Below are 26,344 nucleotides of genomic sequence, written 5' to 3'. Positions count from 1 at the left end.
AAATGATGTTCCATACATAGTTAAAATCATATAAAAATATTGTCTTGTGAAAGGATAAAAAGACCCTGAACTCTATACATGTGGTGCCATAGGGTTAATAGTGTGCAGAACTCAGGAGATCAGGATGAGGTTGGAATTGGAGATTTAAGCTGGGAGTCTTTTTTCGAGGGATAATGTCAATGACATGAGCTTCTAATTGGAAAGATTTGTCTTTATCAGTGTGCTCTGCCCCCCTCAGCACCAGATTAAGAAAAGATGTTAATCCTTGAGTTAGCTCAGGCCCATCTTCACTAGTCTGTGGGGAGATACAAAGACGTGTTACCATGCGGCTGGTGCACACCCTACTGCTTCTCTTTGCATTCAGTATACAAGAAGGTAAGTTTTTTGTTTTTATTTCTCTTATGTTGCTGTAATTGTCATGGTTGTAATGGTTGGATTTGAAAATTGAAATTTGTAAGAAAATAATTACTTTTCTTTACACCTGCTCTTATCAGTATGTAAATGTCAGCACTTTCAATAAGTTGCCCCTTCTTCAATGAAATTGGCAGCTTTTGTTTAAAGAAGTAGGTTATTACCACTTGTGGAAAACTGTTTGTAACTGATGACAGCAGCCAATCGTATTCCAGCTATTGTGTTTTTAGTGCATGCCACAGGTAAGCAAGCACCTTACTGTTAACTAGGGTAAACTAGCTTATTTTCTCTTTGATTTATTATACTATCAAGTCATAACACTTCATGACCATCAGGACCATGCAAACGTTCAGTAGGGTGAGGGCATCTATGTTCTTTAGAACATAAACAACCACAGCCAGTAATATAAAGGCCATTTCAAAGGCAGAGTGCTTAATTTGGGGCTGATGTCTCCATGTATGATTGTTAAAGGATTAGTTCACAAAATGATATTCAGATGTATGTAGAATCTCGGGGGGCTGAATCAGACCATGGCTTTTGATATGACTTGGATGCTCCTTGCCAAAATTCTTGACTGTTCCTGTCCATCTGGAAGATTTTGGTGCCTCCACCCATGTGTGCATGCTCCAGCATATCTTGCTGCTATAACCATGATAAAAAAAAAAAACATTCATAATGGCCACAGCAGGCACAGGTGCCTAACAACAAAGTCCCCTAGTAATATCAGACATTAATAGAAAATGTAACTATTCTGCATCTCTCAAAAATGTAGATAACAGCAGGAGTGATCCTTCTAGAATAGATGTGTGGGGATGATTTACTAAAACTGGAGAGTGCAAAATCTGGTGCAGCTGTGCATGGTAGCCAATCAGCTTCTAACTTCAGCTTGTCCAATTAAGCGTTGACAAAAAAACCTGGAAGCTGGTTGGTTTCTGTGCAGAGCTGCACCAGGTTTTGCACTCTCCAGTTTTAGTAAATCAACCCTTTTGTTTCCTTACAGCTACTTATCAAAATCAAACCTTTAATGTGACATTCCTGGAATTACTGTTTGAATTTTTTGGCAATGGGGCAACATTGACAATAGAAAATTCTGACACTTTATACATCAGCCCCTTTGTTTAATAAAATACTGTGAAGATAATACATAGAATAAAGAAACTGTTTACAATCAATTGAATGTTACCTGTCATCAATTTAGATAAGTCAGAACAATGAAAGGTTATTTGGGTTTGGTGGGTATTGCAGCGGGTTCAATGCCCCTTGCTTTATTAATGGAAACTCTCAGGAAAGGATTAGGGGAGCTGCCATTGTTGCCCTATTATGAGCTCAGGGATTGGCATCCTTATTTTTTCTTCACCACTATATGAGCTCAGGTATTGGCATCCTTATTTTTTCTTCACCACTATATGAGCTCAGGTATTGGCATCCTTATCTTTTCTACACCACTAAGGCCAGCCATACTCAGTGAATTTCTTTCCTGAAACCACGGGCAGGACACAGATGGTGTTGATCTAGAAATCCCTCCTTCCGGGCCATTGTCTTCTCCCCACTTAGAGAAGACAGTGATTATCACTAGTGGCTATAGCAGCTGCTAGCGATAATCGCAAGAGAAACCGGCAAGCTGGTTGTACCCAAGTTGATCGATCAACTTGGTACATTGAGGCCGACTCATTAACAGTTCAAATCTCATCTGGTTCCTGCTGAACCGGCTTAGATTCAAACCGTGTATTGGCCTAAGTGAATCCTTGACCTGGAAAATATGCATAAATTAGGTGTTTTGACACATCATGCTAGGTCCAGGTCAATAAATAGTGTATAATAGATGAATATGATAGGCCCAGAACTTCAAAAAGCATGTCAGCAATTTCAGCTCCTATACTTCTTACCTTATGAGATTCCCTTGAAATAGGTTTTTCTGAACTCTTTATCAAAGATATTTTTTAGATACCTTCCCTGAAACCTATCCCTGTATGAACTTGGAACTTCTGACTTACAATGTGCTATGTATGACTTTTTCAATTCTGTGGTTTTCTGGTATTTTCTGTTTAAATTTATTATTTTTATTGCATTTATGAAAAGCATAGAGGTTACACTAGCTACAGTATTTCATTACCCTGTGTAGTGAAGAAAACATTACCTGAGTTAGTCTCCTTACTATATAGCATGCTATATTTTGCCAATTATGGTTGTTCCACTATGCAAGTATAGCATAGAACAGAACATACTGGCATTCATAGACTAGACCTATTTTGTCTTTAATAATTTACTCTATTGGCATCAATTCGAAGTATTTGGTGTAATTGTGGGCTAATAATATCTGTTGACTTATTATACTCATTGCTGAGTAATAGATGCCTATTATTCCAGTTATAGTTCAACTATCAATAGTTCTGTTCTGATGGAAACGGTTTGAAATCTTCAGGACTTTCTAGAACTACACGTTTTGAGCTTTTTTCGTATTTTACAGAATTTGATATCCTCTGCATCCTTCTGTCAAAATCCATTACTACTGCATAGTTGCAGATCTGTCAGTGTGGGCTCATATCCAAAGGCAATAGTTCTCAGGATAATAAATATACTGATCTTTGACTATTTGAGTTACCTTGTAGGAGCAGTAGTTCTTGGCTCACTTTAAAGGTGATGCTTTAACCCAGCTGGAGCCTTCAAACTTTCTGGAATAACAAAATAAGCAATACTTTTATTTGTAAAGTGCATCCAAATGTTAGATGGTAAAAAATAAGACATTGAAATAAGACATTTAAAGGGTAACTCCACTTTTGTTGAGAGAAAAACATTCCCCTCTGGGTGCAGGGTCGGACTGGGAATAAAAACCAGCCCTGGAAATAATTTCATACCAGCCCCATAGCATTTTAATACCGGCCCAACAGCACAGCGTCATTTTTTTGATTATAAAAGGGAAAACCATGCATTTTTAAGCACATGTGAAGTGTGTATTATATGTAGATAAGACAGATATGAAATCACATAGGGTTTATATATATATATATATATTATACATATATATACATACATACATAAGAGCAAATTCCAGTTAAAAGTGGAGCAATTATCAAGAACAGTCCACTTATTGCGATGGTGATATATTACCAGAATAAAAAATAATCAAAGTTTGCCTTTACATGAGGGTCCGCAGAGTTCCCCCTTGTACTGTAATGAGGAATTCTGCAGACTCTGATGTAAAGGGGAACCCCAGGAACTCTGGAAATGTGACCATAGACCACCTTCTGCAGATAGAAGGGGGGGTTACTGATATAAGGGGGGCCTTTATATCAATGCCCCCCTTACATTACTGTATTCATTTCCCCCTTACATCACTGACCCCCACTCAGCCTGGTCTGGCGGAAGTGTCACTGACCTCCTCTCAGGGGGACCGTGCAGGGCTCAGTCAGTTGGCTCCAGCTTGTTGGCTCTGGGTTTATCCTATAGTCTTCTCTCCACAGTCCACAGACATTTGACTTCTCCCGTGACCCCCATCCCGGTGGCACTCTCACTCCCGACTCCTCTCCAGACTCCCCCTCAGAGACTGCAGACATGATAAAAGACAAGAGATGGTCATAGGCTGTGCGGACATGGTACAGGAGATGTCAGAGGTTGCAGACATGGTACAGGAGATGTCAGAGGTTGCAGACATGGTACAGGAAATGTCAGAGGTTGCCGACATGGTACAGGAGATGTCAGAGGTTGCAGACATGGTACAGGAGATGTCAGAGGCTGTGCGGACATGGTACAGGAGATGTCAGAGGCTGTGTGGACATGGTACAGATGTCAGAGGCTGTGTGGACATGGTACAGGAGATGTCAGAGGTTGCAGACATGGTACAGGAGATGTCAGAGGCTGTGTGGACATGGTACAGGAGATGTCAGGGGCTGTGTGGACATGGTACAGGAGATGTCTTAGGCTGTGCGGACATGGTACAGGAGATGTCTTAGGCTGTGCGGACATGGTACAGGAGATGTCAGGGGCTGTGCGGACATGGTACAGGAGATGTCAGAGGCTGTGCGGACATGGTACAGGAGATGTCAGAGGCTGTGCGGACATGGTACAGGAGATGTCAGAGGCTATGTGGACATGGTACAGGAGATGTCAGAGGCTGTGTGGACATGGTACAGGAGATGTCAGAGGCTGTGTGGACATGGTACAGGAGATGTCAGAGGCTGGGCGGACATGGTACAGGAGATGTCAGAGGCTGGGCGGACATGGTACAGGAGATGTCAGAGGCTGGGCGGACATGGTACAGGAGATGTCAGAGGCTGGGCGGACATGGTACAGGAGATGTCAGAGGTTGCAGACATAGTACAGGAGATGTCAGAGGTTGCAGACATGATGAGGGGGGTGGGATGAGTGGCAGCAGGGGTGATGGTGAGGGTTGTGGAATCAGTGGAAGCAGTGGTGATAGTGAGGGGGGTGGGATCGTGGCAGTGGTGGTGGTGAGGGGGGTGGGATCAGTGGCAGCGGTGATGGTGAGGGGGCGGTCGGAATCGGTGGCAGCAGGGGTGGTGGTGATGAGGGGGTGGGATCGGTGGCAGCGGTGGTGGTGATGAGGGGGATGGGATCGGTGGCAGCGGTGGTGGTGATGAGGGGGTGCGATCGGTGGCATCGGTGGTGGTGATGAGGGGGGTGGGATCGGTGGCAGCGGTGGTGGTGATGAGGGGGGTGGGATCGATGGCAGTGATGAGGGGGGTGGGGTCGGTGGCAGCGGTGGTGGTGATGAGGGGGGTGCGATCGGTGGCAGCGGTGGTGGTGATGAGGGGGTGCGATCGGTGGCAGCGGTGGTGGTGATGAGGGGGTGGGGTCGGTGGCGGTGATGAGGGGGGTGGGGTCGGGGGCAGCGGTGGTGGTGATGAGGGGGATGGGATCGGTGGCAGCGGTGGTGGTGATGAGGGGGTGCGATCGGTGGCATCGGTGGTGGTGATGAGGGCGGTGGGATCGGTGGCAGCGGTGGTGGTGATGAGGGGGGTGGGATCGATGGCAGTGATGAGGGGGGTGGGGTCGGTGGCAGCGGTGGTGGTGATGAGGGGGGTGCGATCGGTGGCAGCGGTGGTGGTGATGAGGGGGTGCGATCGGTGGCAGCAGTGGTGGTGATGAGGGGGTGGGGTCGGTGGCGGTGATGAGGGGGGTGGGGTCGGTGGCAGCGGTGGTGGTGATGAGGGGGGTGGGGTTGGTGGCAGCGGTGGTGGTGATGAGGGGGGTGGGGTTGGTGGCAGCGGTAGTGTTGATAAGGGGGGTGGGATCGGTGACAGCAGTGGTGGTGGTGAGGGGGGTGGGGTTTGTGGCAGCGGTGGTGGTGGTGAGGGGGGTGGGATCGGTGGCAGTGCTGGTGATGAGGGGGATGGGATCAGTGGCAGGGGTGGTGGGATCAGTGGCAGGGGTGGTGGTGAGATCAGTGGAAGCTATAGTGGTGTGGGGAGATTAGTGGCAGTGGTGATGGGGGGGTGCCATCCTCCCCACCGCCACTGCCCCCCCCCATCCTATCAGGAATAAGATCTGTGGGGGTGGTGAGATCAGCAGGGGGCAGTGGTGGGTGGTTGTCTGGGCTGGTGGAGGTTGGAGGATGGGATCACTAATTGCACTGCTGGTTTTTCTTACTAACTTGGTGGTCAGTCGGACTCGATTCCCCGGGTGAAATCATGCTGCTGGCTTCTGTGTAGTACACTGACTGTGTACTGTGTGTTGGGTACTCTCGGAGCAGTGACCGTCCATAATCCACCGCCGGCTCCGCGCAGCCGCTCCCGCCGGCGCCATGTGTGACGTCATGCCGCTCATAGCGGCTGACGAAGGGAATCACAGCGCGCCCGCGGCGCGGCAACCTATATAGCGGCCGCGGCGCGGCAACCTATAGCGGCCGCGGCGCGGCAACCAATAGTGGCCGCGGCGCGGTAACCAATAGCGGCCGCGTCTTAAAGCGGCCACGATCTTAAAGCGGCCCCAGGGCCGGCGGCCCACCGGGAAATTTCCCTGTATCCCGGTAGGCCAGTCCGGCCCTGTCTGGGTGATCTCTGTACATTACAAGGATTTTAACAAACTTTCTTGCAGATTCCTACCTTTTGTTATTCTGAAGAAATCATTATTTGTTCCTCTGTGCTGAGTGGGTCAAATGGTTGTGGTTTCATAATTATCAATCAGCTGTGGCAGCTACAGGGCTCTAGAGAGGAAAGCTGCTGGGCATGCATCATTTTAGACGTGTTCCTATTGGAGTATCTCACCAAAAAAATACATTTTTGTTGCAGGGGATGCCAGAAATCTGACTTGTATCTTAGGCAGACTTCTGGGAAAATCAGTGAGCCAATCACACAAGCAGGATATGATGTTTCTGGGGTGTGGTCAATACACATTCTGTATACAGAATGCTTCCAGGTAGCCATATTGTATAGCATTTTTAGAAAATGACAACAGCTGCAGGTTGAAAAGGAAAGATAATTTTTAATAACATTAAATTACAATGTGATTTGTGTCACAATTGTATATGCTATATTGTTTTTTCTTTATTTGCTGATTTTTTTCCCCCCACGAAAGTGGAGTTACCATTTAAAGGCTAAATATTTTACAAAAAAACAGCAAAAATTTTCAATAAATGCTATAAAGCAGAGATCCTCCTTCTGTGCATATTGCCCTCCACAGCAGAGTTCATATAATACATAATCAGCTTCAGCTATGACAATGGGGGAGGGATATATATCTTTTTTTCTGGCCACTACCCCTTCTGATTTTATCATACTAACTATATGTTTGTTTGTCCTGGAGACTGTCACCAGAAAGAAAGTGATAAAAAAATTAAAAAAAAATTTTGAGTTGTCACCAAAACATTAGATGAGAGTAAATTTTCCGTCTCAAGGACACGAAGTGAAGGTAAAGCCACTCAATGGAACAACAAAAAATAAACTGACGGGGTTTTACCCTTCCCTACTGCATCAAAACTCAAAGAATAGATTTTAGTACTTGCAGTAAACTCCGTTACTTCTAATTCTTTAACTAGCTCAGTACCGGGCACTTTCTGCCCAGGCCAATTTTCAGCTTTTAGTGCTGTCACACTTTGAATGACAATTACTCAGTCATGCAAGACTGTACCTAAATGACATTTTTATCATTTTTTGAGACGGATAGAACATCCTTTAGGTGTTTTTTAACCACTTACCAACCAGCCGCCGTAGTCATTCTGCAGCAGATCGGCTCTGTTACGCGAAACAACGTACATGTACATCGTTTCATGTAGCATTTAGTGGGGGCGCACGCACGTGCTGATTGACTAGAGGGGGAGTCAATCAGCGGGTCCTGCGGCTGCAATGTCCACCATGCACCCGCGATTGCTCCCCATGGAGACAGAATGGTGGTCCGCCATTGAAATCCTGTGTTCCTCCTATTTAGGAACACAGGTCTCTGTGTTCATCCATTGAATACAACCCCCACACAGTTAGAAAGCATCCCCATGGCACACATTTAACCCTTTGATCGCCCCTGGTGTTAACCCCTTCCCTGTCATTAGTACAGTAGCAGTGTATTTTTTTTAGAACTGATTACTGTAGTAATGTCACTGGTCCCCCCAAAAGTGTCAGTTAGGTGTCCGACCTGCCCGCTGCAATGTTGCAGTCCTGCTAAAAATCGCTGATTGCCGCCATTACTAGTAAAGAAAATAAATAAACAAAAATGACATAAATCTTTCTCCTAGTTTGTAGACGCGCTAACGTTTGCGCAAACCAATCAATATACACATATTGGGATTTTTTTTACCAAAAATATGTAGCAGAATACAAATTGGCCTGAAATGATTTATTTGGAATATTTTATAGCAGAAAGTAAAAAATATAGTTTTTTTTTTTTTTTTTTTCAAAATTGTGGCTCTTTTTTTGTTTATAGCACAAAAAATAAAGACAGCAGAGGTGATCAAATACCACCGAAAGAAAGCTCTATTTGTGGAAAAAAGGACATTAATTTTATTTGAATACAGCGTCGCACGACCACACAATTGTCAGTTAAAGTAACGTAGTGCCGTGTCGTAAAAAATTGCCTGGTCATTACGGGGGTAAAACCTTTGGGTCCTTAAGTGGTTAATCACTGCTGGATTTTTAAATATTGTTTTGCTATATAAACAAAACATAGCAAAATTAAAAAAAAAAAAACAAACAGTTTTTTTTGTTTCTGTTATAATTTTTTTTTAAAAAAGAATCTTTCTTCATAAATTTAAGCCAAAATGTATTCTGCCACATTTATTTGGTAAACATACCCCAAATCAGTGTATATTATTTAGTCTGTCTGAAAGTTATAGAGTCTACAAGCTATGGTATACAGATTTGAAAATTGATCAGTCCTGATGTACTGACTCCCTTTATCATTTCTTGAGGCCCTAAAATGGCAGAACAGTATACAAATACCTCCCTGCAAGAAAGAAATTCTCTCCATGTATGGCCGGCCTAATGCCTCGTACACACGCAACGATTATCGGCCGACCGATCGTCCGACTTTTGTCCAGAGTGGTGTTTTGTTGGTTGGAATGTGCCTAGACTGCACACGAATTTTCTCGGCCAACAAAAATCTACTTCAGAAGTGATGTCATGTGCTGGTTTACTTTCTGTGTGTTTTTTCTTCTCTGAGCATGCCCAGTCTTGCTCATCAGATTTTTGTCTGCCGAAATCTGTACTGACTGACGGAAAATCGGCCGTTGTGTTGACGGCCGACAAAAATTTTATAGCCTGCACACCAGATTTTTTTCGGCGGAAAAGTCGGAGTCGGTTGTCGGAAGCATCATACTAACAAGCCGAAAATCGACCGATTGGACATTGGCCGAAAATTCCCGGCCAATAATCGATGCCTGTGTACAGGGCTTAAGAGACAACTGGAACTTCCAAAAGCAATCCAACGGAAGGGTGGATAATTATATCAAAACATTAAAAAACCCACATAACAACAGAACTGGGATCTACCTGCAGATCAAAAAGCTGCCTGAAGGACCTTACACCCAAAGCTGGCATCAGATGAGGCCTGAACATCCACCTGGTAAAACTTATATAAAAAAAAAGAAACAGAAGACCAGGTGAACCGCTGTCTCATGCCAAAAAGCCCAATAAGCCCTCACAGATCTATTAGAGTAAGCTTTAACCGGAAAGGGTAGAACCCAATCCCTAAAACCATAAGCTTGAACAATAATCTGTCTGAGCCACTGAGAAATGGTGGAATGAGAAGCTGGTTTCCCTTTACAGGAACAATCAAATCAGAACAATCAGGGTCCAAACAAACCTTTTAAATGTTTGGGCTGTCTTCATTACATTGTCAGGAAGAATCTGTGTCCACTTTCCTTAAGCACTTTACCACTAGAGGATTTTGCTGTCTTACGCCTGGGCCACTTTTTGCGATTTGGCGCTGTGCAACTTTAACTGACAATTGCGCGGTCGTGCGACGCCATACCCAAACGAAATTTACGTCCTTTTTTCCCCACAAACAGAGTTTTCTTTTGGTGGTATTTGATCACCTGTGCGATTTTTACTTCTTGCGCTATAAACAAAAAAATTAGCATACATTTTGAAAAAACAACAATATTTTTCACATTTTTTTTATATGAAATCCCCCCCCCAAAAAAAATTTAAAAATCAAAATATTTTTAAATTTTTGGCCAATTTGTTTTCTGCTACCTATGTTTGGTAAAAAAAATCACAATAAGCGTATTTTGATTGGTCTGCGCAAAAGTTATTGCGTTTACTAACTAAGGAAAAGATTTCTGTAATTTTTGGTGTTTTTTTTTTAACGAGTAATGGCGGTGATCTGCGATTTTTTTTGCGGGACTGCGACATTGCGGCGGACAGATCGGACCCTTGACTGACATTTTTGACACTTTTGGGGGTACCAGTGACATTACTGCAGTAATCAGTGCTATATATATGCACTGTTACTGTAAAAATGACACTGGCAGGGAAGGGGTTAATTTTATTGGAGAGGGAGGGGTTAATGTATGCCTGGTGCTTACTGACGTGTGTGGGGGGAGGTGACTGTGTGACACAAGGACAGATCCAGGGTTCAGCTATGCTGAACCCTGCAATCTGACCCTGCCTGTCACTTAGGAGATCCGCCCGCTTGTGTTTACACAAGCAGGCGGATCTCCACACTAGATCCCCGACGATCGGGGAAGAGCAGCGGCGATCGCCGCTGCTCCTCCCCTGGCCCGACTCCCGCTGTAACTGAATACAGCGGGAGAGAGCCTCCGGCGGCGCGCATGCGCCGCCGAGAAAGGAGAGTGTCTGACGACGTAGGTCTACGTCATAAGACGATAACAGACCACTTTACCGCAGTAGTGTCAACGTAAGCAGACGGCAAGTGGTTAATAGGAGGTTGTCCAATTATCCTACAATGGGAATGCTTTTCGAGAGTAGTAAGGGTAGTGTTCTGTTTCAAATGCTGCTTTATGTATTGACTTACCTTTTTAGACCCAGTCTTTCTGGACAGTATTGTCACCTGCTAACTTGGCACCATCCACAGGCAGCTTAACTGTTCAATAAGATGCAGATGTTAAATCCAATGCAATTTTACTTCAGCTAATTGCCAGATGTTTTTCCAGTCTTTAAAGTGTAAGAAGACAATGATTTTCCTAAGCCCTGTCTCTAAATAAGGCAAGCCATAGATCACTATGCGCGGGGAGCCTTTCCTGCTGGCAGAACACAATGATTACTGCTAGCGGCGATAGCCTTTGGCGGTAATCGCATGCCAAAAATCCAACAGGCTAGTTGTACTGAAGTCGATTGATGGATCTATTTCATTACAATCAGCCTGAATGGATTGAATTTCTGCCAGTCCCGGCCGAGTTTTGATATATCTTGGGCCGGCTTAACACAGACTGAGGAAACATGGAATAAGTGGGGAGGGTCAAGCTAGGACTTAACTAACCAGCACTAAACAGAAGGGAAGGACAGGGAAAGATTCCCAAATTGCGTTCATTAAACAAGTTGTAGCGGCTACATGTCAGCATACTACAAAATTATTATTATACAGGATTTATATAGTGCCAAGAGTTTGCGCAGCGCTTTGAAACATGAGGGCAGACAGTACAGTTACAATACAATTCAATACAGGAGGAATCAGAGGGCGCTGCTCGTTAGAGTTTACAGTCTAGAAGGGAGGATCAAGTAATACAAAAAGTAATAACTGTGGGGACCTAATGGAGAAAATAAAAGAACAGTTGTTAGATGGAGGCAGAATAGGCTTCTCTGACAGGTAATTTCATATATCCTCCTGGCCGCTACGAGAGCCATTCCACTGTGCTGGCTGTATACTGCTCCTCTGTATCAACCGCACTTATTGCAACTCATAGCTGAAATTAGGAGAATGGAATACTTTACCGCCACTGTACACGAAGCAGTCCCTCAATTCAACAAAATCTGGGATCAATCTGAATATGGGGACCAACCACCTTGATTTAAACTTCTGTAGATTTTATAATCCTAACTGACCCTTTTTATTATGGTTTTTTGTGTCCATATCTGATCTTCCTATGGTCCACTATGTACCATAATACAACTAGATGCTAGTATACTCTTTTTACCCAATACTATATACAGTATTTAGGCCCTATGCAATGATTTCTGCTTCTACATTATGTGTTCTGCCTGCAGAATATTCAATACCCTTCATGTTCTTGTCCCTTTGTTTTATGCCTTCAGCATTTTGAGATTTATATCCTGTATACTGCTGTATTTCTATTTTCTTACTGAACCAATAAAAAACACAATTATACATACACACATACATACATTATACATATACTAAAAGCAAACAGAGTAATAGATAGTCAGACAGATTGGGGTAGGGAGTTCCATAGGATAAGGAGGCTCAGGAAAAGTCCTGAAGATGAGCATGGGAGGGAGTGACAAGGCAACTAGAGAGCAGGAGGTCTTGGGGGTAACAAAGGGAACAAGTAGGTTGGTATTTTGAGACTAGCTTAGTGGTGTAGCTGGGGGCTGAGTTGTGGATGGCTTTGTAAGTTGTTAGAATTTTGATTTTAATTTGTTGGATGAGTGAAAGCCAATGGAGGGATTGGCAGAGAGAAGTAGCAGATCCTGAGCAGTTGGCAAGGTGGATGAGTCTGGCAGCAGCATTCATGAATAACTGAAGGGGGATAGACTATCTAAAGGTAATCCCGTGGGGAGGGAGTTGCAGTAGTCGAGGCAAGAGATGACCAGGGAGTGAACCAAGAGCTTTGTGGCATCACTGGTTAGGAAGGGGCGTATTCCAGAGATGTTGCAGAGGTTGAGGCGGCAGGATTTGGACAGTGATTGGACGTGGGGCCAAAGGGAGAGTTCAGAATCCAGTATAACACCTGGAACCTTGGCATGCAGGGACAGGCTGATAGTAGTGCTATCGATCTTGACAGAGAAATCGGGGGAAGAGGCACATGGGGGAAGGAAAAATCACAAGCTCAGTTTTGGAGAGATCGAGTTTGGGGAAGTGGTGTGACATCCAGGCTGATATGTCTGTTATTAAATCGGTGATATATGAAGAGACTGAAGGAGCGAGCTGAGGCGGTAGAGAGATATATTTGGGTATTGATGGTATTTGATGCTTAACAAAACAATAATAACGTAATAATAATGTAATGCAGTTCAATACAACAAAGAAAAATTACATGAAAGTGGAACAGAACAGCTAGCACGAGGGCCAGTACCTTGCTAATACTAGGGGGGATGCGGGCACAGACCAGATAGTAGGTCCACAAGCTGGTAGTGATAAGCATCCATAGCAAAATGAAGATAGTACCGTTATGCTGGGGACATGCAAAAAGGCAACCCTGATGCCCACAAAGGCTAGCAAGTCTCCCTTATAGAGGGAGGGTATGGCAGTCTTGGTGGATCCTATTCATACAGCAAAACAAAAAAATATTTCTTACATTTTTAATTGATTCTTTGGAGTAGGTTTATACATAGGGCACTATAGGCAGCTTCTATTTCTTTGATTAGATGGCAATATGGAGATAAGGGACAAACATAGGGACATTTTTTTTTCTCTAAGGACATTACCATACAATACACATCTTGTTTACAAGTGACAATAAATGATTAACTATGGCCAACACAACTCTCCGACCCCTTTAAAAACATTACATACAAAGGTAGAACTAAGCAGGATTTTTTCAGCACTGGTCATATGGAGTTTCATTTTAATGATGCCAATGTGATTTGCATATCTGTTATACATGATTGTAGAGTTATTTTTTACAAATATATTTCTTCTGGCAGGCAGAGGCTTACAGTGTTTCTCCTGTGTGGGTTCAAATGATGAAGAATGTAATCGGCAAGGTTCACAGGAATGTCCCAGAGACTCAGATGCATGTGCCATAATACGTGGCCAGTCCAGTAAGTCATTGTCTTCTTTGTTACCTTTCTGTGCTGCTTTGGCCATTCTCTTATCATTGTGGGTTCATTTTTGCTCTCTTAGATTCTGGTTGATACTGGAGAACTCAATTACATTTTTTTATGTCTCAGACTGTGTTAGATATTTATTCCAAATTCATAATTCGGCACTTATTGGAATTATATTATATTCACAGCAAGCTTGCAAAATATATGTGATTTTATGATTAATCATAGTATTAAATATGTGTGAATGACCTTGATCCGGTGATTAACAATGGAGTTCTTCATCTGAGCTGAGACAGTAAAATGTCAGATAATTCTGGAGTATGTAGCTAGTTGGAAGATGACATATAAGGTATCTGCCGGGATAGTATGTCATGGAAGTCAAGAATAGGATCCATGTGTAATACTAGGAAGATACATATAGTAGTTTAAATAATGTTAGTTAGCATTAGAGTAATCCCAGTCATAATTAATAGTATTTGTATGTATTTACTTAATGTTATACAAGTCGTATAAGTTGGTTATATGTGTTACTTTTGTGTAAGATAAATGATGGTTATATGGTTTAACATGACATTAACCACATTAGAGGACAAGAATAGGGTGTTACATGTGGGCTTGTCAATCAAAGTCCATATATGACTTTATGGGCTTAGTACCTCCTCTTGTATAGAATAACTGACGTTAGCAGAGTTATGTATGCCATACAAGGTTTTGAGCTTTGAGATTATGACGTCTACATGTAAGATAAATTGCCAGGCGATTCGGACCTCGGGAGAACACACAGACACTCAGACTAGGAAAGATCACACATATCACATCCTCTCCACACAAATCTATTCATAGTCCTTTTTGACAACCTAAGCAGGTGTTTTGCTCTCCTCTCTGAAACCTAGCAACGTCATTTCCTGCTTCTTCCCAGACGAGAAAAGATTAACACTGAAGAAGGACACAGAATAACATACATGTCTATACAGCCATGACTTCAAGCTGAACACATTTTATTATAAGTATTGTTTTTATTCCTCATATTTTTACCTACACTGAACTGAACTGTTAGGGTCCTTTCACACGGCCGCTCCGTGTGAAAGGTCCGCTGCGGGACTTTTTTTTTTTTTTTCCACGGAGCGGATGACATTTCTGTCATCCGCTCCGTGTGCCCGCATATCATCCCATCCGTTTGCGGATGATATGCGGACATAATGCAAGTATATGGCACTGCGGATGTCAGCGGATGACACCGCTGACATCCGATTTTCCTTCCTTTACGTTTTTTACACGGAAGAAAAAATGGGGTTCTGTTCCATTCGAAAAAAACGGAACAGAACCGAAAGGAGGAAAATCGGGTGTCAGCGGATGGTATTCCGCTGACACCCGCAGTGCCATTCACTTACATTATGTCCGCAAATCATCCGCAAACGGATGGGATGATTTGCGGACACACGGATCGGCCGTGTGAAAGGACCCTTATACCTTTTACATTGTATTGTTGATGCCAAGTGTGTTTGAATAAAATCACACTTTGTTTTTAAAGTCAGTCTGCTAATCAAATCGAAAACTCCTAATGAGATTAGAATATTAGATATATTCTATATTTTACAGACTGTTAGAGGGGGAGGATTCTGGTGGTACACCTATTGGGAATGGGGCTTACTCCCCTTGTTGAATTTCTACTTTATAAAGGATGCAGTGGGAGGAATGAGACTATATTTGGTGCAGCAGAAGTCAGATTTCAAAGCAGTGGAACCATTGCTTGGAACTCCATAAAGGAATACATGAATGACTGAAGTGTGCCAGAATCAGACCCCCCCCCCCCAAAAAAAAAAAAAAAAAAGTGGTTTCAGGTTAACTGTCCCTTTAAGCTGTCTCATGTTTTTTTTTAAAAAAAAAAAAAATCTGATTTACTATAAATTTATAACTCTGAGTACAGCTAAAATAGCTGACCTTTTTTTATTTTCTAATGTTTGAAATATGGAAAAGATTACAATAATTCCAGAAATAGGAACAGTGAGATCCATGACAGCAGGAGGAAACAATTACCATAGCATGTTCACCCAGCTCATCAGGCCTCTGCTAGATAGCCAAGAACTATCAAGCCATCAGGATGACAGCTGATATTTTCAAAACCTTTGTGCTACTTTGTAAACAGATCTTTGTTACTAAGTCCTGTTTTCTTTTTAAAAAACATTCAATTCCATTTTTATTAATGTGTTCTGTTCCCCCAGGGCACAACGTACACGTAGTACTTTGCCCCATCTTCCTATCTGCTGTCTAAAGCTAGCTGTGAGGTTGGACAGGGCACCCCCTTCACTCCATGAAAACGCAGCTACCTAGAAGACATCTTATTTGACAGATGGCACTTTTCTTCATCTCTAAGCTTGTGCCTGCTTGTCTGCAACATTTTAGCTGACATGCCTCCTTCCCCTACATTCCTTGGGAGACGCTCATGTCAGGCAAGTGTTTACAGACAGAGAAAAATGGCATCTTCCAAAGCAGCCTTCTATCTAGCTGCGTTGTCAGGCAGCGGTGGAGGGGGTAAGAGTGCCCTTTCTGACCTCACAGCTAGTGGTAAGCTGGCCATACATTGCCATACAATGTTGGCCATACAAACCTTAAAGAGGAGGTCTACTCTGTAAAAAAAAATAAACTAAACTTAATTAAAAATTAGACTTTTAATAAAAAGACACCTGTCCAGAGATCCAGCACTATCCTCACCCAGGCTAGTTCTTCACTAGCCTTTGGGTTCACAGCACTGGCATCCTAACTGTGGGCAGCCAGCTGCTCACTGCACATGCTCGAGCCATGCTGAACTTTGAGAATGGTCCTGCAGTCTTCTGGGACCTGTGACGAGTCGAGTTTTGGGGAAATTTTTAGGCCCCTTTCCCACATGCCGCTCCGTCGGCGGACTCCGTTTTTCTCAGCAGGGGATCGATCCGCCAATCCCCCGCTTAGCAGGCAGATGGCAGCTCTGTCTCCGCGCTGTGTGCGTAGACAGAGCTGTCAGGTATCCACTGTTCTCTATGGGGGAATCAGATGAGAACGGACCGCCTGTCCGTTCTCATCCGATCCCATCCAATCCAATCTGCCAGATGGATGGAAAATAGGGTTTCCATCTGTCCGGATTTGATGGACAGGATTGGATCGGATGTCAGCGGACATGTCTCCGCTGACATCCGATGCCCCGTAGAGATGCATGGGGCATCCGTTCAGATCCGCCTGAAAAACTGACAGGCAGATCTGAACGGTCCGCCTGTGTGAAAGGGGCCTTAGGTATTTTGCCAAGGCACCCCCGAAGAAACCTCAAGGCACCCCAGGGTGCCTAGGCACCCTGGTTGAAAAAGGCTGCTCTAATTAATATCTATCCAAAGTGCCTTTACGGATGACAAAACTAGCCACTTTAGTGTCTATTCACTGCTCACACTATTCACCTTTCATCACCATCATTGCCTGCTTGATGTATATCTCAGGGCTAGAAAGGCTGTTTAATCCTGCCGCATAGGAAATCTCTTTCTCATGAGCTCTCTTATCAAGTCTATCTCAGGGAATATGTTCTGTCAGAAACTGGCTAAACATTGCCTGCCTGATCTCTAGCTGAGAACTGGAAAGGCTATTACTCATAAACTCTCTTATCAAGTCTGTCCCTGAAAATATAGCCTATCAGAGCTGGATAGCTATAGATCATTTAAATAGGCTGACTGCTCTTACTAAAGCATACTGCTCTCAAGATTGACCACCCAGCATCCCTTATCAAAAAGCTGGAAGGCCCTATCGCTCTAGTTCAAACCTATCCAAAATGCCTTTTCTGGTGTCAACACTCACCACCGAACATAGTATTTATTCACTGCTCACAAAGCTTGTTGGTTATCTGACATCTAAAGCAGCACAGATTGCCTGCCTGCCTGCCTCATCTATATCTGAGGACTAGAATGGTGGATCAATCCTGCCTCATAAAAAAATTGTCTGTCAAAGGCTGACTTTATGACATTTAAAGCAGAATGCATTGCCTGCCTGTTCTCTATCTAAAAGGCTAGAAAAGCTGTTTAATCCTGCCTCATAGAAGATCTCTCTCTCATAGGCTCTCTTGTCAAATCTGTCTCTGAAAATATAGCCTGCCAAAAACTGGACAGCTATGCACTATTAAAATAAACTGGCTGCTCTTACTTAACAAATCTTCCCAGTACCTGCTGCTCTCAGGATAAAAAGGCTGGTTAAATGATAAACTGGCAAATATTGTCCTGCCTAGTAAATTCTGAAGGCTAGGAACTCTGAACAAGCCTGCCTCATCAAATAAACTGAATGCTATTAGCACTATAAAAGCTTGCCAACCCTGTAGAAACACCCTCCCCACAAACCATGCTGTACCCCAGATTATATTAGTGCTCCCAAAAACAACTATACTCTACATGTTTCGCTTAGTAAATAAGCTTAGTCAGGAGTGGTAACTAAATGCACTAAAGTAAAAGTGTCAAAAGAAAAAGAAAGAAAATGGAGGGGACCAAGCTATCCCCACTTGGTTAGGAGTCAAAATGGTGGCCTCTCCCTTCTTCCCTTTATGTGTAGGGTTTTCCCATTCGGTGGGAAATATCGCTATCTAGTGGGGAGTAAACAGAGGACAGTCTCCCAAACTGGGGAAATGTCAACAACTTCACATAATTCCCCAAAAGACCTTATTAAATCCATATAGGAGGGCATAGAGACAATAGAATAAGGATATATCAATATTCCCATATCAGTCTCTACATATACCCTCTTTATATTCCCAGTCTTCTCTGACCATTTTTAGCCATCCAGAGCATTATAGGTTTATATTCAATTCAAGGGGAACTTAGAATGCACACTGCAGAGTCTAATTATTTTTGATAAAGGGCAGGTAACTAAACCCCTCATTCAAGCCTGATGGCGCCCGCGAGTTTAGTCGGAAAATCCACCTTGCTTCTGTTTTTAATAAATATTTGTCCAGGTTTCCCTTTCTTACACCCAATTTTGTTTGTTCAATGACCTAGATTTTGAGTTGATATGGTTTCTTACTATGTACCTGTCGCATACGTCTCGCCAAGGTCTTATCTCTATTGAGTGTAATATCCCCAATGTACTCCAAGAGCCGTCGTTGTAACCGATGGATGGTCTTACCCACATATACGGTAATTTGGGGCAAGGACACTTGGCTGCGTAGATCATGCCGTCTGAACTGCAATTGTAAAATTACATCAGTTGGATCACTGTATTATCCTTTGGGTTTATAAACTCCCTAGTTGTCGGGATATATGTGCATGCCTTGCAATGACCGCATTTAAAGCAGCCCCTAGAATGTCAGGGTAACCAAGTCGAGGTAGATGGTTGCACAGGAGTTCTATCATGACTATGTACTAACATATCTTTTAGATTTTCCCCCATCCTATATGTAATTAGTGGATTTTGGGGAAGGATGCCATGCAGGTCCTTGTCGTCATGTAAGATATTCCAATATTGTTTTATGACATTGAAAATCTGCCCCAACTGATTAAAATATGAGCCAATGATTCCAAGGCCCACATGTGTGTGGCTTTTCTTCTGTTTGTCAACCAATAGACTCTCTCTTGAGATGTCTTTTACCCTTTGATATGATCTTTTAAGGTCATGCATTTATACCCTTCCGTGAAAACTGTTCCATTAACAGGGAGCTCTCTGTTTTAAAAGCCTGCTCCGTTGAGTAATTTAATTTGGCTCGCATAAATTGGCCGATGGGTATACCCTTTTTAAGGGATGCTTGGTGGGCATCCCTTCTGATTGACAAATTTAAAAAGTTAATACTGTTGTAATTGATCTCACTTGTGAAGTACATGCCGATCTCGTTCTCGTTCAGACAATTCACAAACTCCACAAAGGTTTCTTTCTGGCCTTTCCGCAAGATGAACATGTAATCTATAAAACGTACCCAGAGGAGTATCCTTGATTTATAATGTTCCAAAGCTTCACTGAACACCAAGGTGCGCTCCCACCAGCCCAAAAATAGGTTAGCGTATGTCGGTGCACATGCAGTGCCCATAGCTGTGCCTTTCCGCTGCCTGTATATTCTTCCATCAAATTGAAAGAAATTGTGTTCCAGTATAAACTTTATTAGTTGTAACAAGAACTCTGTGTGTGTCCGGAAAAAAATTCCTCTTGCATCCAAGAAGAATCTACATGCCTGTAAGCCCAAATTGTGTCCGATATTGCTATATAGGGCTTCAACATCCAAGCTCGCTAGCCAAGTGTCCTCTTCTAAGACTATATCAGTCAGCCTGTTCACAAAATCCATTGTGTCCTCAATATAGGATGTTGATTTGTGAACAAATAGACGCATGACAAAGTCTATGTACTTTCTAGCTCCTTCTATCAGATTCTCATTGCCGGAAACATTTGGACGACCCGGAAGTCTGTCCTGCTGTTTATGCACTTTAGGGAGAGCATAGAAGGTTGCTATGATAGGGTGATTATTGATAATAAATGCATGTTCCTCTTTGGAGAGTAGGCCTCTATCTAGTGCTCCTTTAAGGATACCTGATGTGGGATCTTTTTATAACACTTCATAATTCACTTCATTACTCAAAATGTCATGACACATCTTAAGTTAGAAGTGTCTTTCCATCAGAACAATGTTTCCACCCTTGTCTGCTGGCCTAATCACCAGTGACTGACTTTTTCACAATTCTTTTAAAGCTTTCCATTCTGCAAATGACAGATTAAAGGATTTTTGCCTGCCTCCCCTCTTTTCTCACAGTAGTTGTAGATCCTTCTCAGCCAGTTTAACAAAAAGCTGGATGTGGCTACCCTGTGGAAATGGTGGGGTGTAAATGCTACTAGGTTTAAATGGGGAGAAGGGACCCACCACATCACCGCTTCCTCCCTCACTTTCCTTCTGTAATGACTCCAGCAATCTCAAGGCCTCAATATCCTTTGCTGTCATATCATCAGTTTGCCCGATTGGTTTATCCTTATACTCTTTTCTTAGTACCAGTTTCCTGGCACATAGATTAATATCCTTTACACATTCAAATAGGTCAAAATCCTGAGTGGGTACAAATGATAAGCCTCTTTTCAGCACTGCTAAATGCGCATCATCAAGTCTCATCTCAGACAAGTTGTAAACCTGCAGATCAACCTGCGTGGATGTTGATGGATCTATTGTTGTTGTTTGTTCCACCCCCTCTTTGTCCCTGTGTATCCCCACTTTTCCAGATTCCTCAGATATTGCAATTGTCCTAAAAAAAATGATCCTCTCTATTTCTTGGGGGACTTATTCTGCCCCTTCTACATGGAAACTGGATTGGTCTATAGCCAGAGTACGACTCTTCATGGTTTCTCCATCCCACCCTCAGTACCTGAGTTATCAGACTCACAGGTAGTCTCTGAGTCTAAACTGTAAGTGGTTTGTGGGGTTCTCCCCCCCTCCATTTTCCGGGCCCAGCTATAGACCCTCCCATTTGCAAAGTCTTGGGAATCGCTAATAAATTTGTAAAGTTTTTTCGCTTTAATTAGCTCTTTATGTTGTTCAACCTGTAGTTTCTCTTCCAGTTTCTTAAAATCCGGGTGATCTTTAAATAGGAGGATATTCGTCTGTTCAGCTTTCAATTGGACATTCAGCTCATTAGACTGGGATTTCTCAAAGTCTAATAGATATTGCATCATTCTGGGAGTATTATCAGTTTGTAATTTATCCCAGCCTGCCATAAATTTGGGATTTTTAGAGTGGATATAAGGCCTGATCATAATTCTCAGACCACGGACTGTGATTTGCTTTTTAATATACATCTCCAAGCTTGCCACCTCCCACCAGCATCTTGTATGTCTTTTATAGGCTCACAGTGTGCGTCTGAATGCCTCATGAATGTTAGTTTCTTTCGGCACAACAGGTGCCTCATCTGAAAATACATGGCTTGCTTGCAGAGAGAGTGACTCAAAGTCAATTACTTTCTCTGGGAAGCCTGTCATTTTAAGATATACGGCCCAGGTAGAGGCGTAACACAAACACAAAAAATTATAATCTACACAAACGAATACATGAAATTTAGCAAAAATACCAGACTGGCAATATACTGTAGCTACACTGAAAGAAGGGTGCGTTCCCTTATGCACCATAGGTATTTATAATAGAACTTTTATAAAGAGATTTCATATGCAACAGGATTGAGTCTTTATAACCTTTCTAGCCCTGAGATATAAATCAGGCAGGCAATGATTGCTGCTTTAATCATCAGGTGAATAGTGTGAGCAGTGAAAAGACACTACCTTCAGTGGCTAGTTTTGTCATCATAAAAGGCACTTTGGATAGATATGAGTTAGAGAGACAGGGCCTTCCAGCTTTTAGATCTGACTGAACAAGTAAGAGGAGCAAGCATAGCAATAAGTATACGGCTACTCGGTTTTTTATAGACCATCTTGTCTAGCTAGATTTAGTTTGAGATTCTATAGGAGTGAGCAATGGCTATTTCTTTTCTCTCTTCTCATAATCCACCGTTTTCCTATGCCTGATCATTTAGTATTATGTGCATACACTCATTAGCATACTATTGGCCAATCCATAAACACACCTTCACTTTTTGTTAATAATACAGTCCAGACAACTTTTATAGGAATGAATAAAAGTTATATTATAAATACCTATGGTTCATGGTGCGTAAGGGAACACACCCTTCGTTCAGTGTAGCTACAGTATATTGCCAGTCTGGTATTTTTGCTAAATTTCCAGTATTAGTTTGTGTAGATCTGCTTAGTTGAAGCAGCTGTAGAATGACAAATTTCCACCTGGCTCCATTGATTTGTTTGAGTTGAAGGATGTCGAGGGGGAGGGTGCCAACAGAATCAACTACAAAGTGAATTTTGGCCAGGTCATCAGGGACCATGTGTATGGCCAGTTTTAGACAGCACAAATGAAGATAGGACTAAATACTACATGAACTTTGCCCCTTGGGTAACATAATGCATAAATTAAAATTGCAGTGAGACTTCTTATTTAACTTAGTAATCTATACATAACTAATAATACTATACAGGAGCTGTTCTATCTGCCAAAGGATTTGCATTACTTTTGAGCCAGTGTTGAAAATGTATACATTCCTGGCAGGGAGGAAAGCCAGCTTGGTGACCTTACTTTTTTCTGCTGCTTTGAATTAGTACAGCCTGGTCACCTCCCCCACATCAGCCTGTTATTAGACAATGAAGGAACAGCAGCTGAATGATGAGGTTGCCTTTTTGCTCATTCTCTTCTCTCCTCTTGTAAGCTTGCTTCTTAGGTATGCATGCAGCATACCTAATTAAAGTAGAATTATAGGCAAAACATTTTTTTTCCATTTTGGACAGAACAAGAAAGGGTTAAGATCCCTGTCCGATTTTTTTCACCATCTGTGTTCCATAGGCAAACAGGAAGTGAGAGGGAATCCCTACAAATTAGGGGAATTCCTTGGGTAACATCAGGTGACCAGTAATAGTGTCCTCATTGTAAGATTTCCCCTTTATTACTTTTCTGGGGAAAACCCAACATTTTGGGATTTTCTTTTACTTCCACTTTCAATGGTGATGGTAAACAGGACAAATAAAGATGGTGAATCTCCCTAATGGTGGTACAGACAGCAAAAAAAAACAAAAAAAAAAAAACTGACAAGTGTTCTAATTCCTCTCCACTCTATGCAAAACTAAAATAAAAAAATTGCCTTTAGTTATACTTTAACTCTTAGTGTTTTCCCTTCCTCTGTGTCAAGGTCTTACCTTGCCCTCCTGTTGGCAGCCATCTTGGACATGTGCAGACTGCTGCCTCTTAGGGCTCTTTCACACGGGCGGTCCGATCAGATCCGCCTGTCAGTTTTTTAGGCGGATCTGATCGGATCCTCCATGCAGCTCTATGGGGCAGCGGGTGTCAGCGGAGGTCACCTCCGCTGACACCCGCTGCCATCCGCATCCGATCCTGTGCTGAAATCTGGACGGATGGAAACCCTATTTTTCCATCCGTTCAGTAATCGGATCGGAGGGGATCTGATGAGAGCGGACAAGCGGTCCGCTCTCCTCCGATCCCCCATAGAGGGCAGCGGGGGCTGAGACACCTCCCTCTCCGCTCTGCAAGCGGAGACGGAGCTGTCATCCGCCCGGCTCAGCGGGGATCGCGGATCGATCCCCGCTGAGCAACACGGATCCGCCTGCGGAGGCGGACCGTGTGAAAGAGCCCTTATAGACTCTGATTGCATCATCACTTGTCTATGCCTCGGCATTGCACAGTGAGGATGATGCACACCTGACTATATCTATCACCTGATGGGTTGCAGTCCTTGCCCTTGTGTTTGTGCTCCAGTGTGCATCTCTGCTAGCAGTCTTCTGTTCTCCGTGTTCCTCCATGTATGACCTGGCTTGGCTGATGACTCACCTGGCTCTCGACCCGGCATCAGCAGACGACCCGGCATCAGCAAACTACCCATTTTTGGACTCGACCCAAGCTTGAATGACTACCCGCTTCTGGACTTGACCCTGGCTTGTTCCTGCTCCCACTTCCTCCCTCTTGCTGTACGTTTATTGTTGTTTGCTCCAATAAACTTCTTTATTTTACCTGTATCCCCGTGTGGTCTGGTTTCCTGGCACCGTGACACTCTCCCAGTTTGTTATACAGTACAGAAAATTACAAGAGACGTATACTAAGTCAAATTCATGTAATATTTTTAATGCACATATAGCAGTATTTATTTTTCAGGTATCTGTGTGAAGCTAAGGCTTAATCCAAGATTCAAATTGATATGACTGTACTATTGTGTTTTGTGCAGATGGAGTGATGAAGTCCTGCTCCTTCAAGTCATTCTGTGACCGGGCACTGCAAGGAGGCTCCAAAGCTGCTGGTGTCAACATCCAATGCTGCTTCTCCAACAACTGCAATAGTGGCATCCAAGGATCTAGTAACAAGATCAGTGGCAGCTATGTACGTCTTCTAGTGGCTCTTATGTTAGGTTTCTGCCTCTTGGTCATCAGCTGATAGATTGATGTTACTCAACTCCAGTCCTTGCCTTCCAACTATGAACACATCTAAAAAATGGATATGTAGGTACAGATGGAGCAAACTTGTTTACACTCAAGAAGTGCCGCTATGGAAAGCAGGTGTTGGTTTCTGTGCTTTAGATTAGGCGCACTAAATGATACCAAAGATCCCCAACTGGTGTTAAGCTAACTTCTGGACTGCATGATGCTTAACCAACCTCTCAACTAAATGTCTTTACAAATTGGTTAAAGGAATCGTCCCCATTTGAAAATTGCTCTTTAGTTGGTGTCCACTCAAGTCGAGATCTGTGTGTGTCTCTATAGCAACCAGAGCCATGTTTTTCATTAGGAAGACTGAAGATGTGCAAAGATCTGTTAACAGTAGCAGCCATTTAGAATTTAGTATATTGATATAAGGCCAAAGAAATGTAATTCCGAAAGCTGCTATGGCTATAGTTATTAAGCTATAGTTGTAAAAGAGCAGTGTGTACAGCATGCTATTGTGATCCATTTGTAAAGCTTTTGGCAAGCTTCGAGCAGCGTTGTTGAAGCCTTTACAGAACTCTTCAGTTCCAGCTCGGAAACGTTAAACACAAATCTTAATATGAGTGCTCTCACTTTAAAAAAGCTACTAGCATATTTCAGCTGGCTTTCAACAAGCTTTAAATAGTGACAGTTTTTTATTTATTTATATTTTTAATTTATTGTTTTGGATGATAGTCAACGTTCCCATTCAGGGCTCATTTAGATGTTTGGTAGCCCTTTCCCCATCCACAGTTGACAGGCAGATGGGAGGTGGTATGTTGCCTTCTCATTGCCTGTTTTAATCCTAAAAAGGCCAAACCCCCATGCCAAAACTGCTTGTGTTGCACGCTATTGTGAGGCAGTTGTGTAGCAGTCCCATTCATTTAAAACAGGCTTTTAGGTGGTGGTATTGCCAGCTGAATACAACTAAGGCTTTCATTTTTTGCTATGGATGTGAAGCAAAGCATTGCGACCTTGGCATGTGTACAGCCCTGAGTGACTGCATTTCCTTGTTCAGATGGATGGTTGAGAGGTGGGAAAACCACGGTTCAAGCGCTTGCTTTGAATCAGTAATTACTGATGGAGTTTTTATCTCCACCAAATCCGATACTGAGGTTGGCGGTTTGTTTTTAAGACTTAAAAATCTTATGGTGTCAGAATTACATTCTGAATGGGACATTGCGTTTTTAGAATATTATATCTCTAAATCAATGGTTCCGAGAAGCCTGAGATGGGAGGTATCCCCCCAATCAGACGATACAGCCTTAGAGGCTTGGTCCGATTATTTCAATAATGCTGGTTTACAGTTATTACGGCATCTTGTTGAGATTAAACGTACCAAATTAACCTCCCTAGACATGGAGATTAAAGAGTTAAAAGAAAAAGTTACCCCTTTTAACACCACAGCTGAGTACAAAACTCTCTCTGAAAATCTTCAAAAGTATTTAGAGAAAGAGGAAAGGGAACAAAAAACTAAGAAACAAAAAAAGTTTATGAGAGACATGTCCGATTATGATAACCGTACTGTCTTTCAATGGCAAAGGAATCTACTGAATAGTGATCCTAATGATGGCAATCAGACGGAC

General features: G+C 42.9%; 1 protein-coding gene across 1 annotated transcript; it reads left to right on the top strand.

The window, feature by feature from the left end:
* The first annotated feature begins 282 nt into the window (after nt 1–282).
* LOC309562565 (uncharacterized protein) lies at nt 283–25,400 on the top strand. The gene is made up of 3 exons (XM_082266814.1): nt 283–375; nt 13,644–13,760; nt 24,527–25,400. The coding sequence occupies exons 1-3, from the start codon at nt 324–326 to the stop codon at nt 24,730–24,732; spliced, it is 375 nt and encodes a 124-aa protein (XP_082122940.1). The 5' UTR covers nt 283–323; the 3' UTR covers nt 24,733–25,400.
* The last annotated feature ends 944 nt before the right edge of the window (nt 25,401–26,344 follow it).

The sequence above is a fragment of the Pelophylax lessonae genome (assembly GCF_965119305.1).
Source record: "Pelophylax lessonae genome assembly, chromosome: 9".
NCBI classification, from domain to species: Eukaryota; Metazoa; Chordata; class Amphibia; order Anura; family Ranidae; genus Pelophylax; species Pelophylax lessonae.
The sequence above is the reverse complement of the archived record's forward strand: the minus strand, read 5'-3'. Positions and strand labels throughout refer to the sequence as shown.

Coding starts and splice junctions, on each gene's coding strand:
- LOC309562565 (XM_082266814.1), top strand. CDS start 324: ATGCGGCTGGTGCACACCCTACTGCTTCTCTTTGCATTCAGTATACAA. Junction 376..13,643: donor TGCATTCAGTATACAAGAAG/GTAAGTTTTTTG, acceptor TTCTTCTGGCAG/GCAGAGGCTTACAGTGTTTC. Junction 13,761..24,526: donor CATAATACGTGGCCAGTCCA/GTAAGTCATTGT, acceptor TGTTTTGTGCAG/ATGGAGTGATGAAGTCCTGC.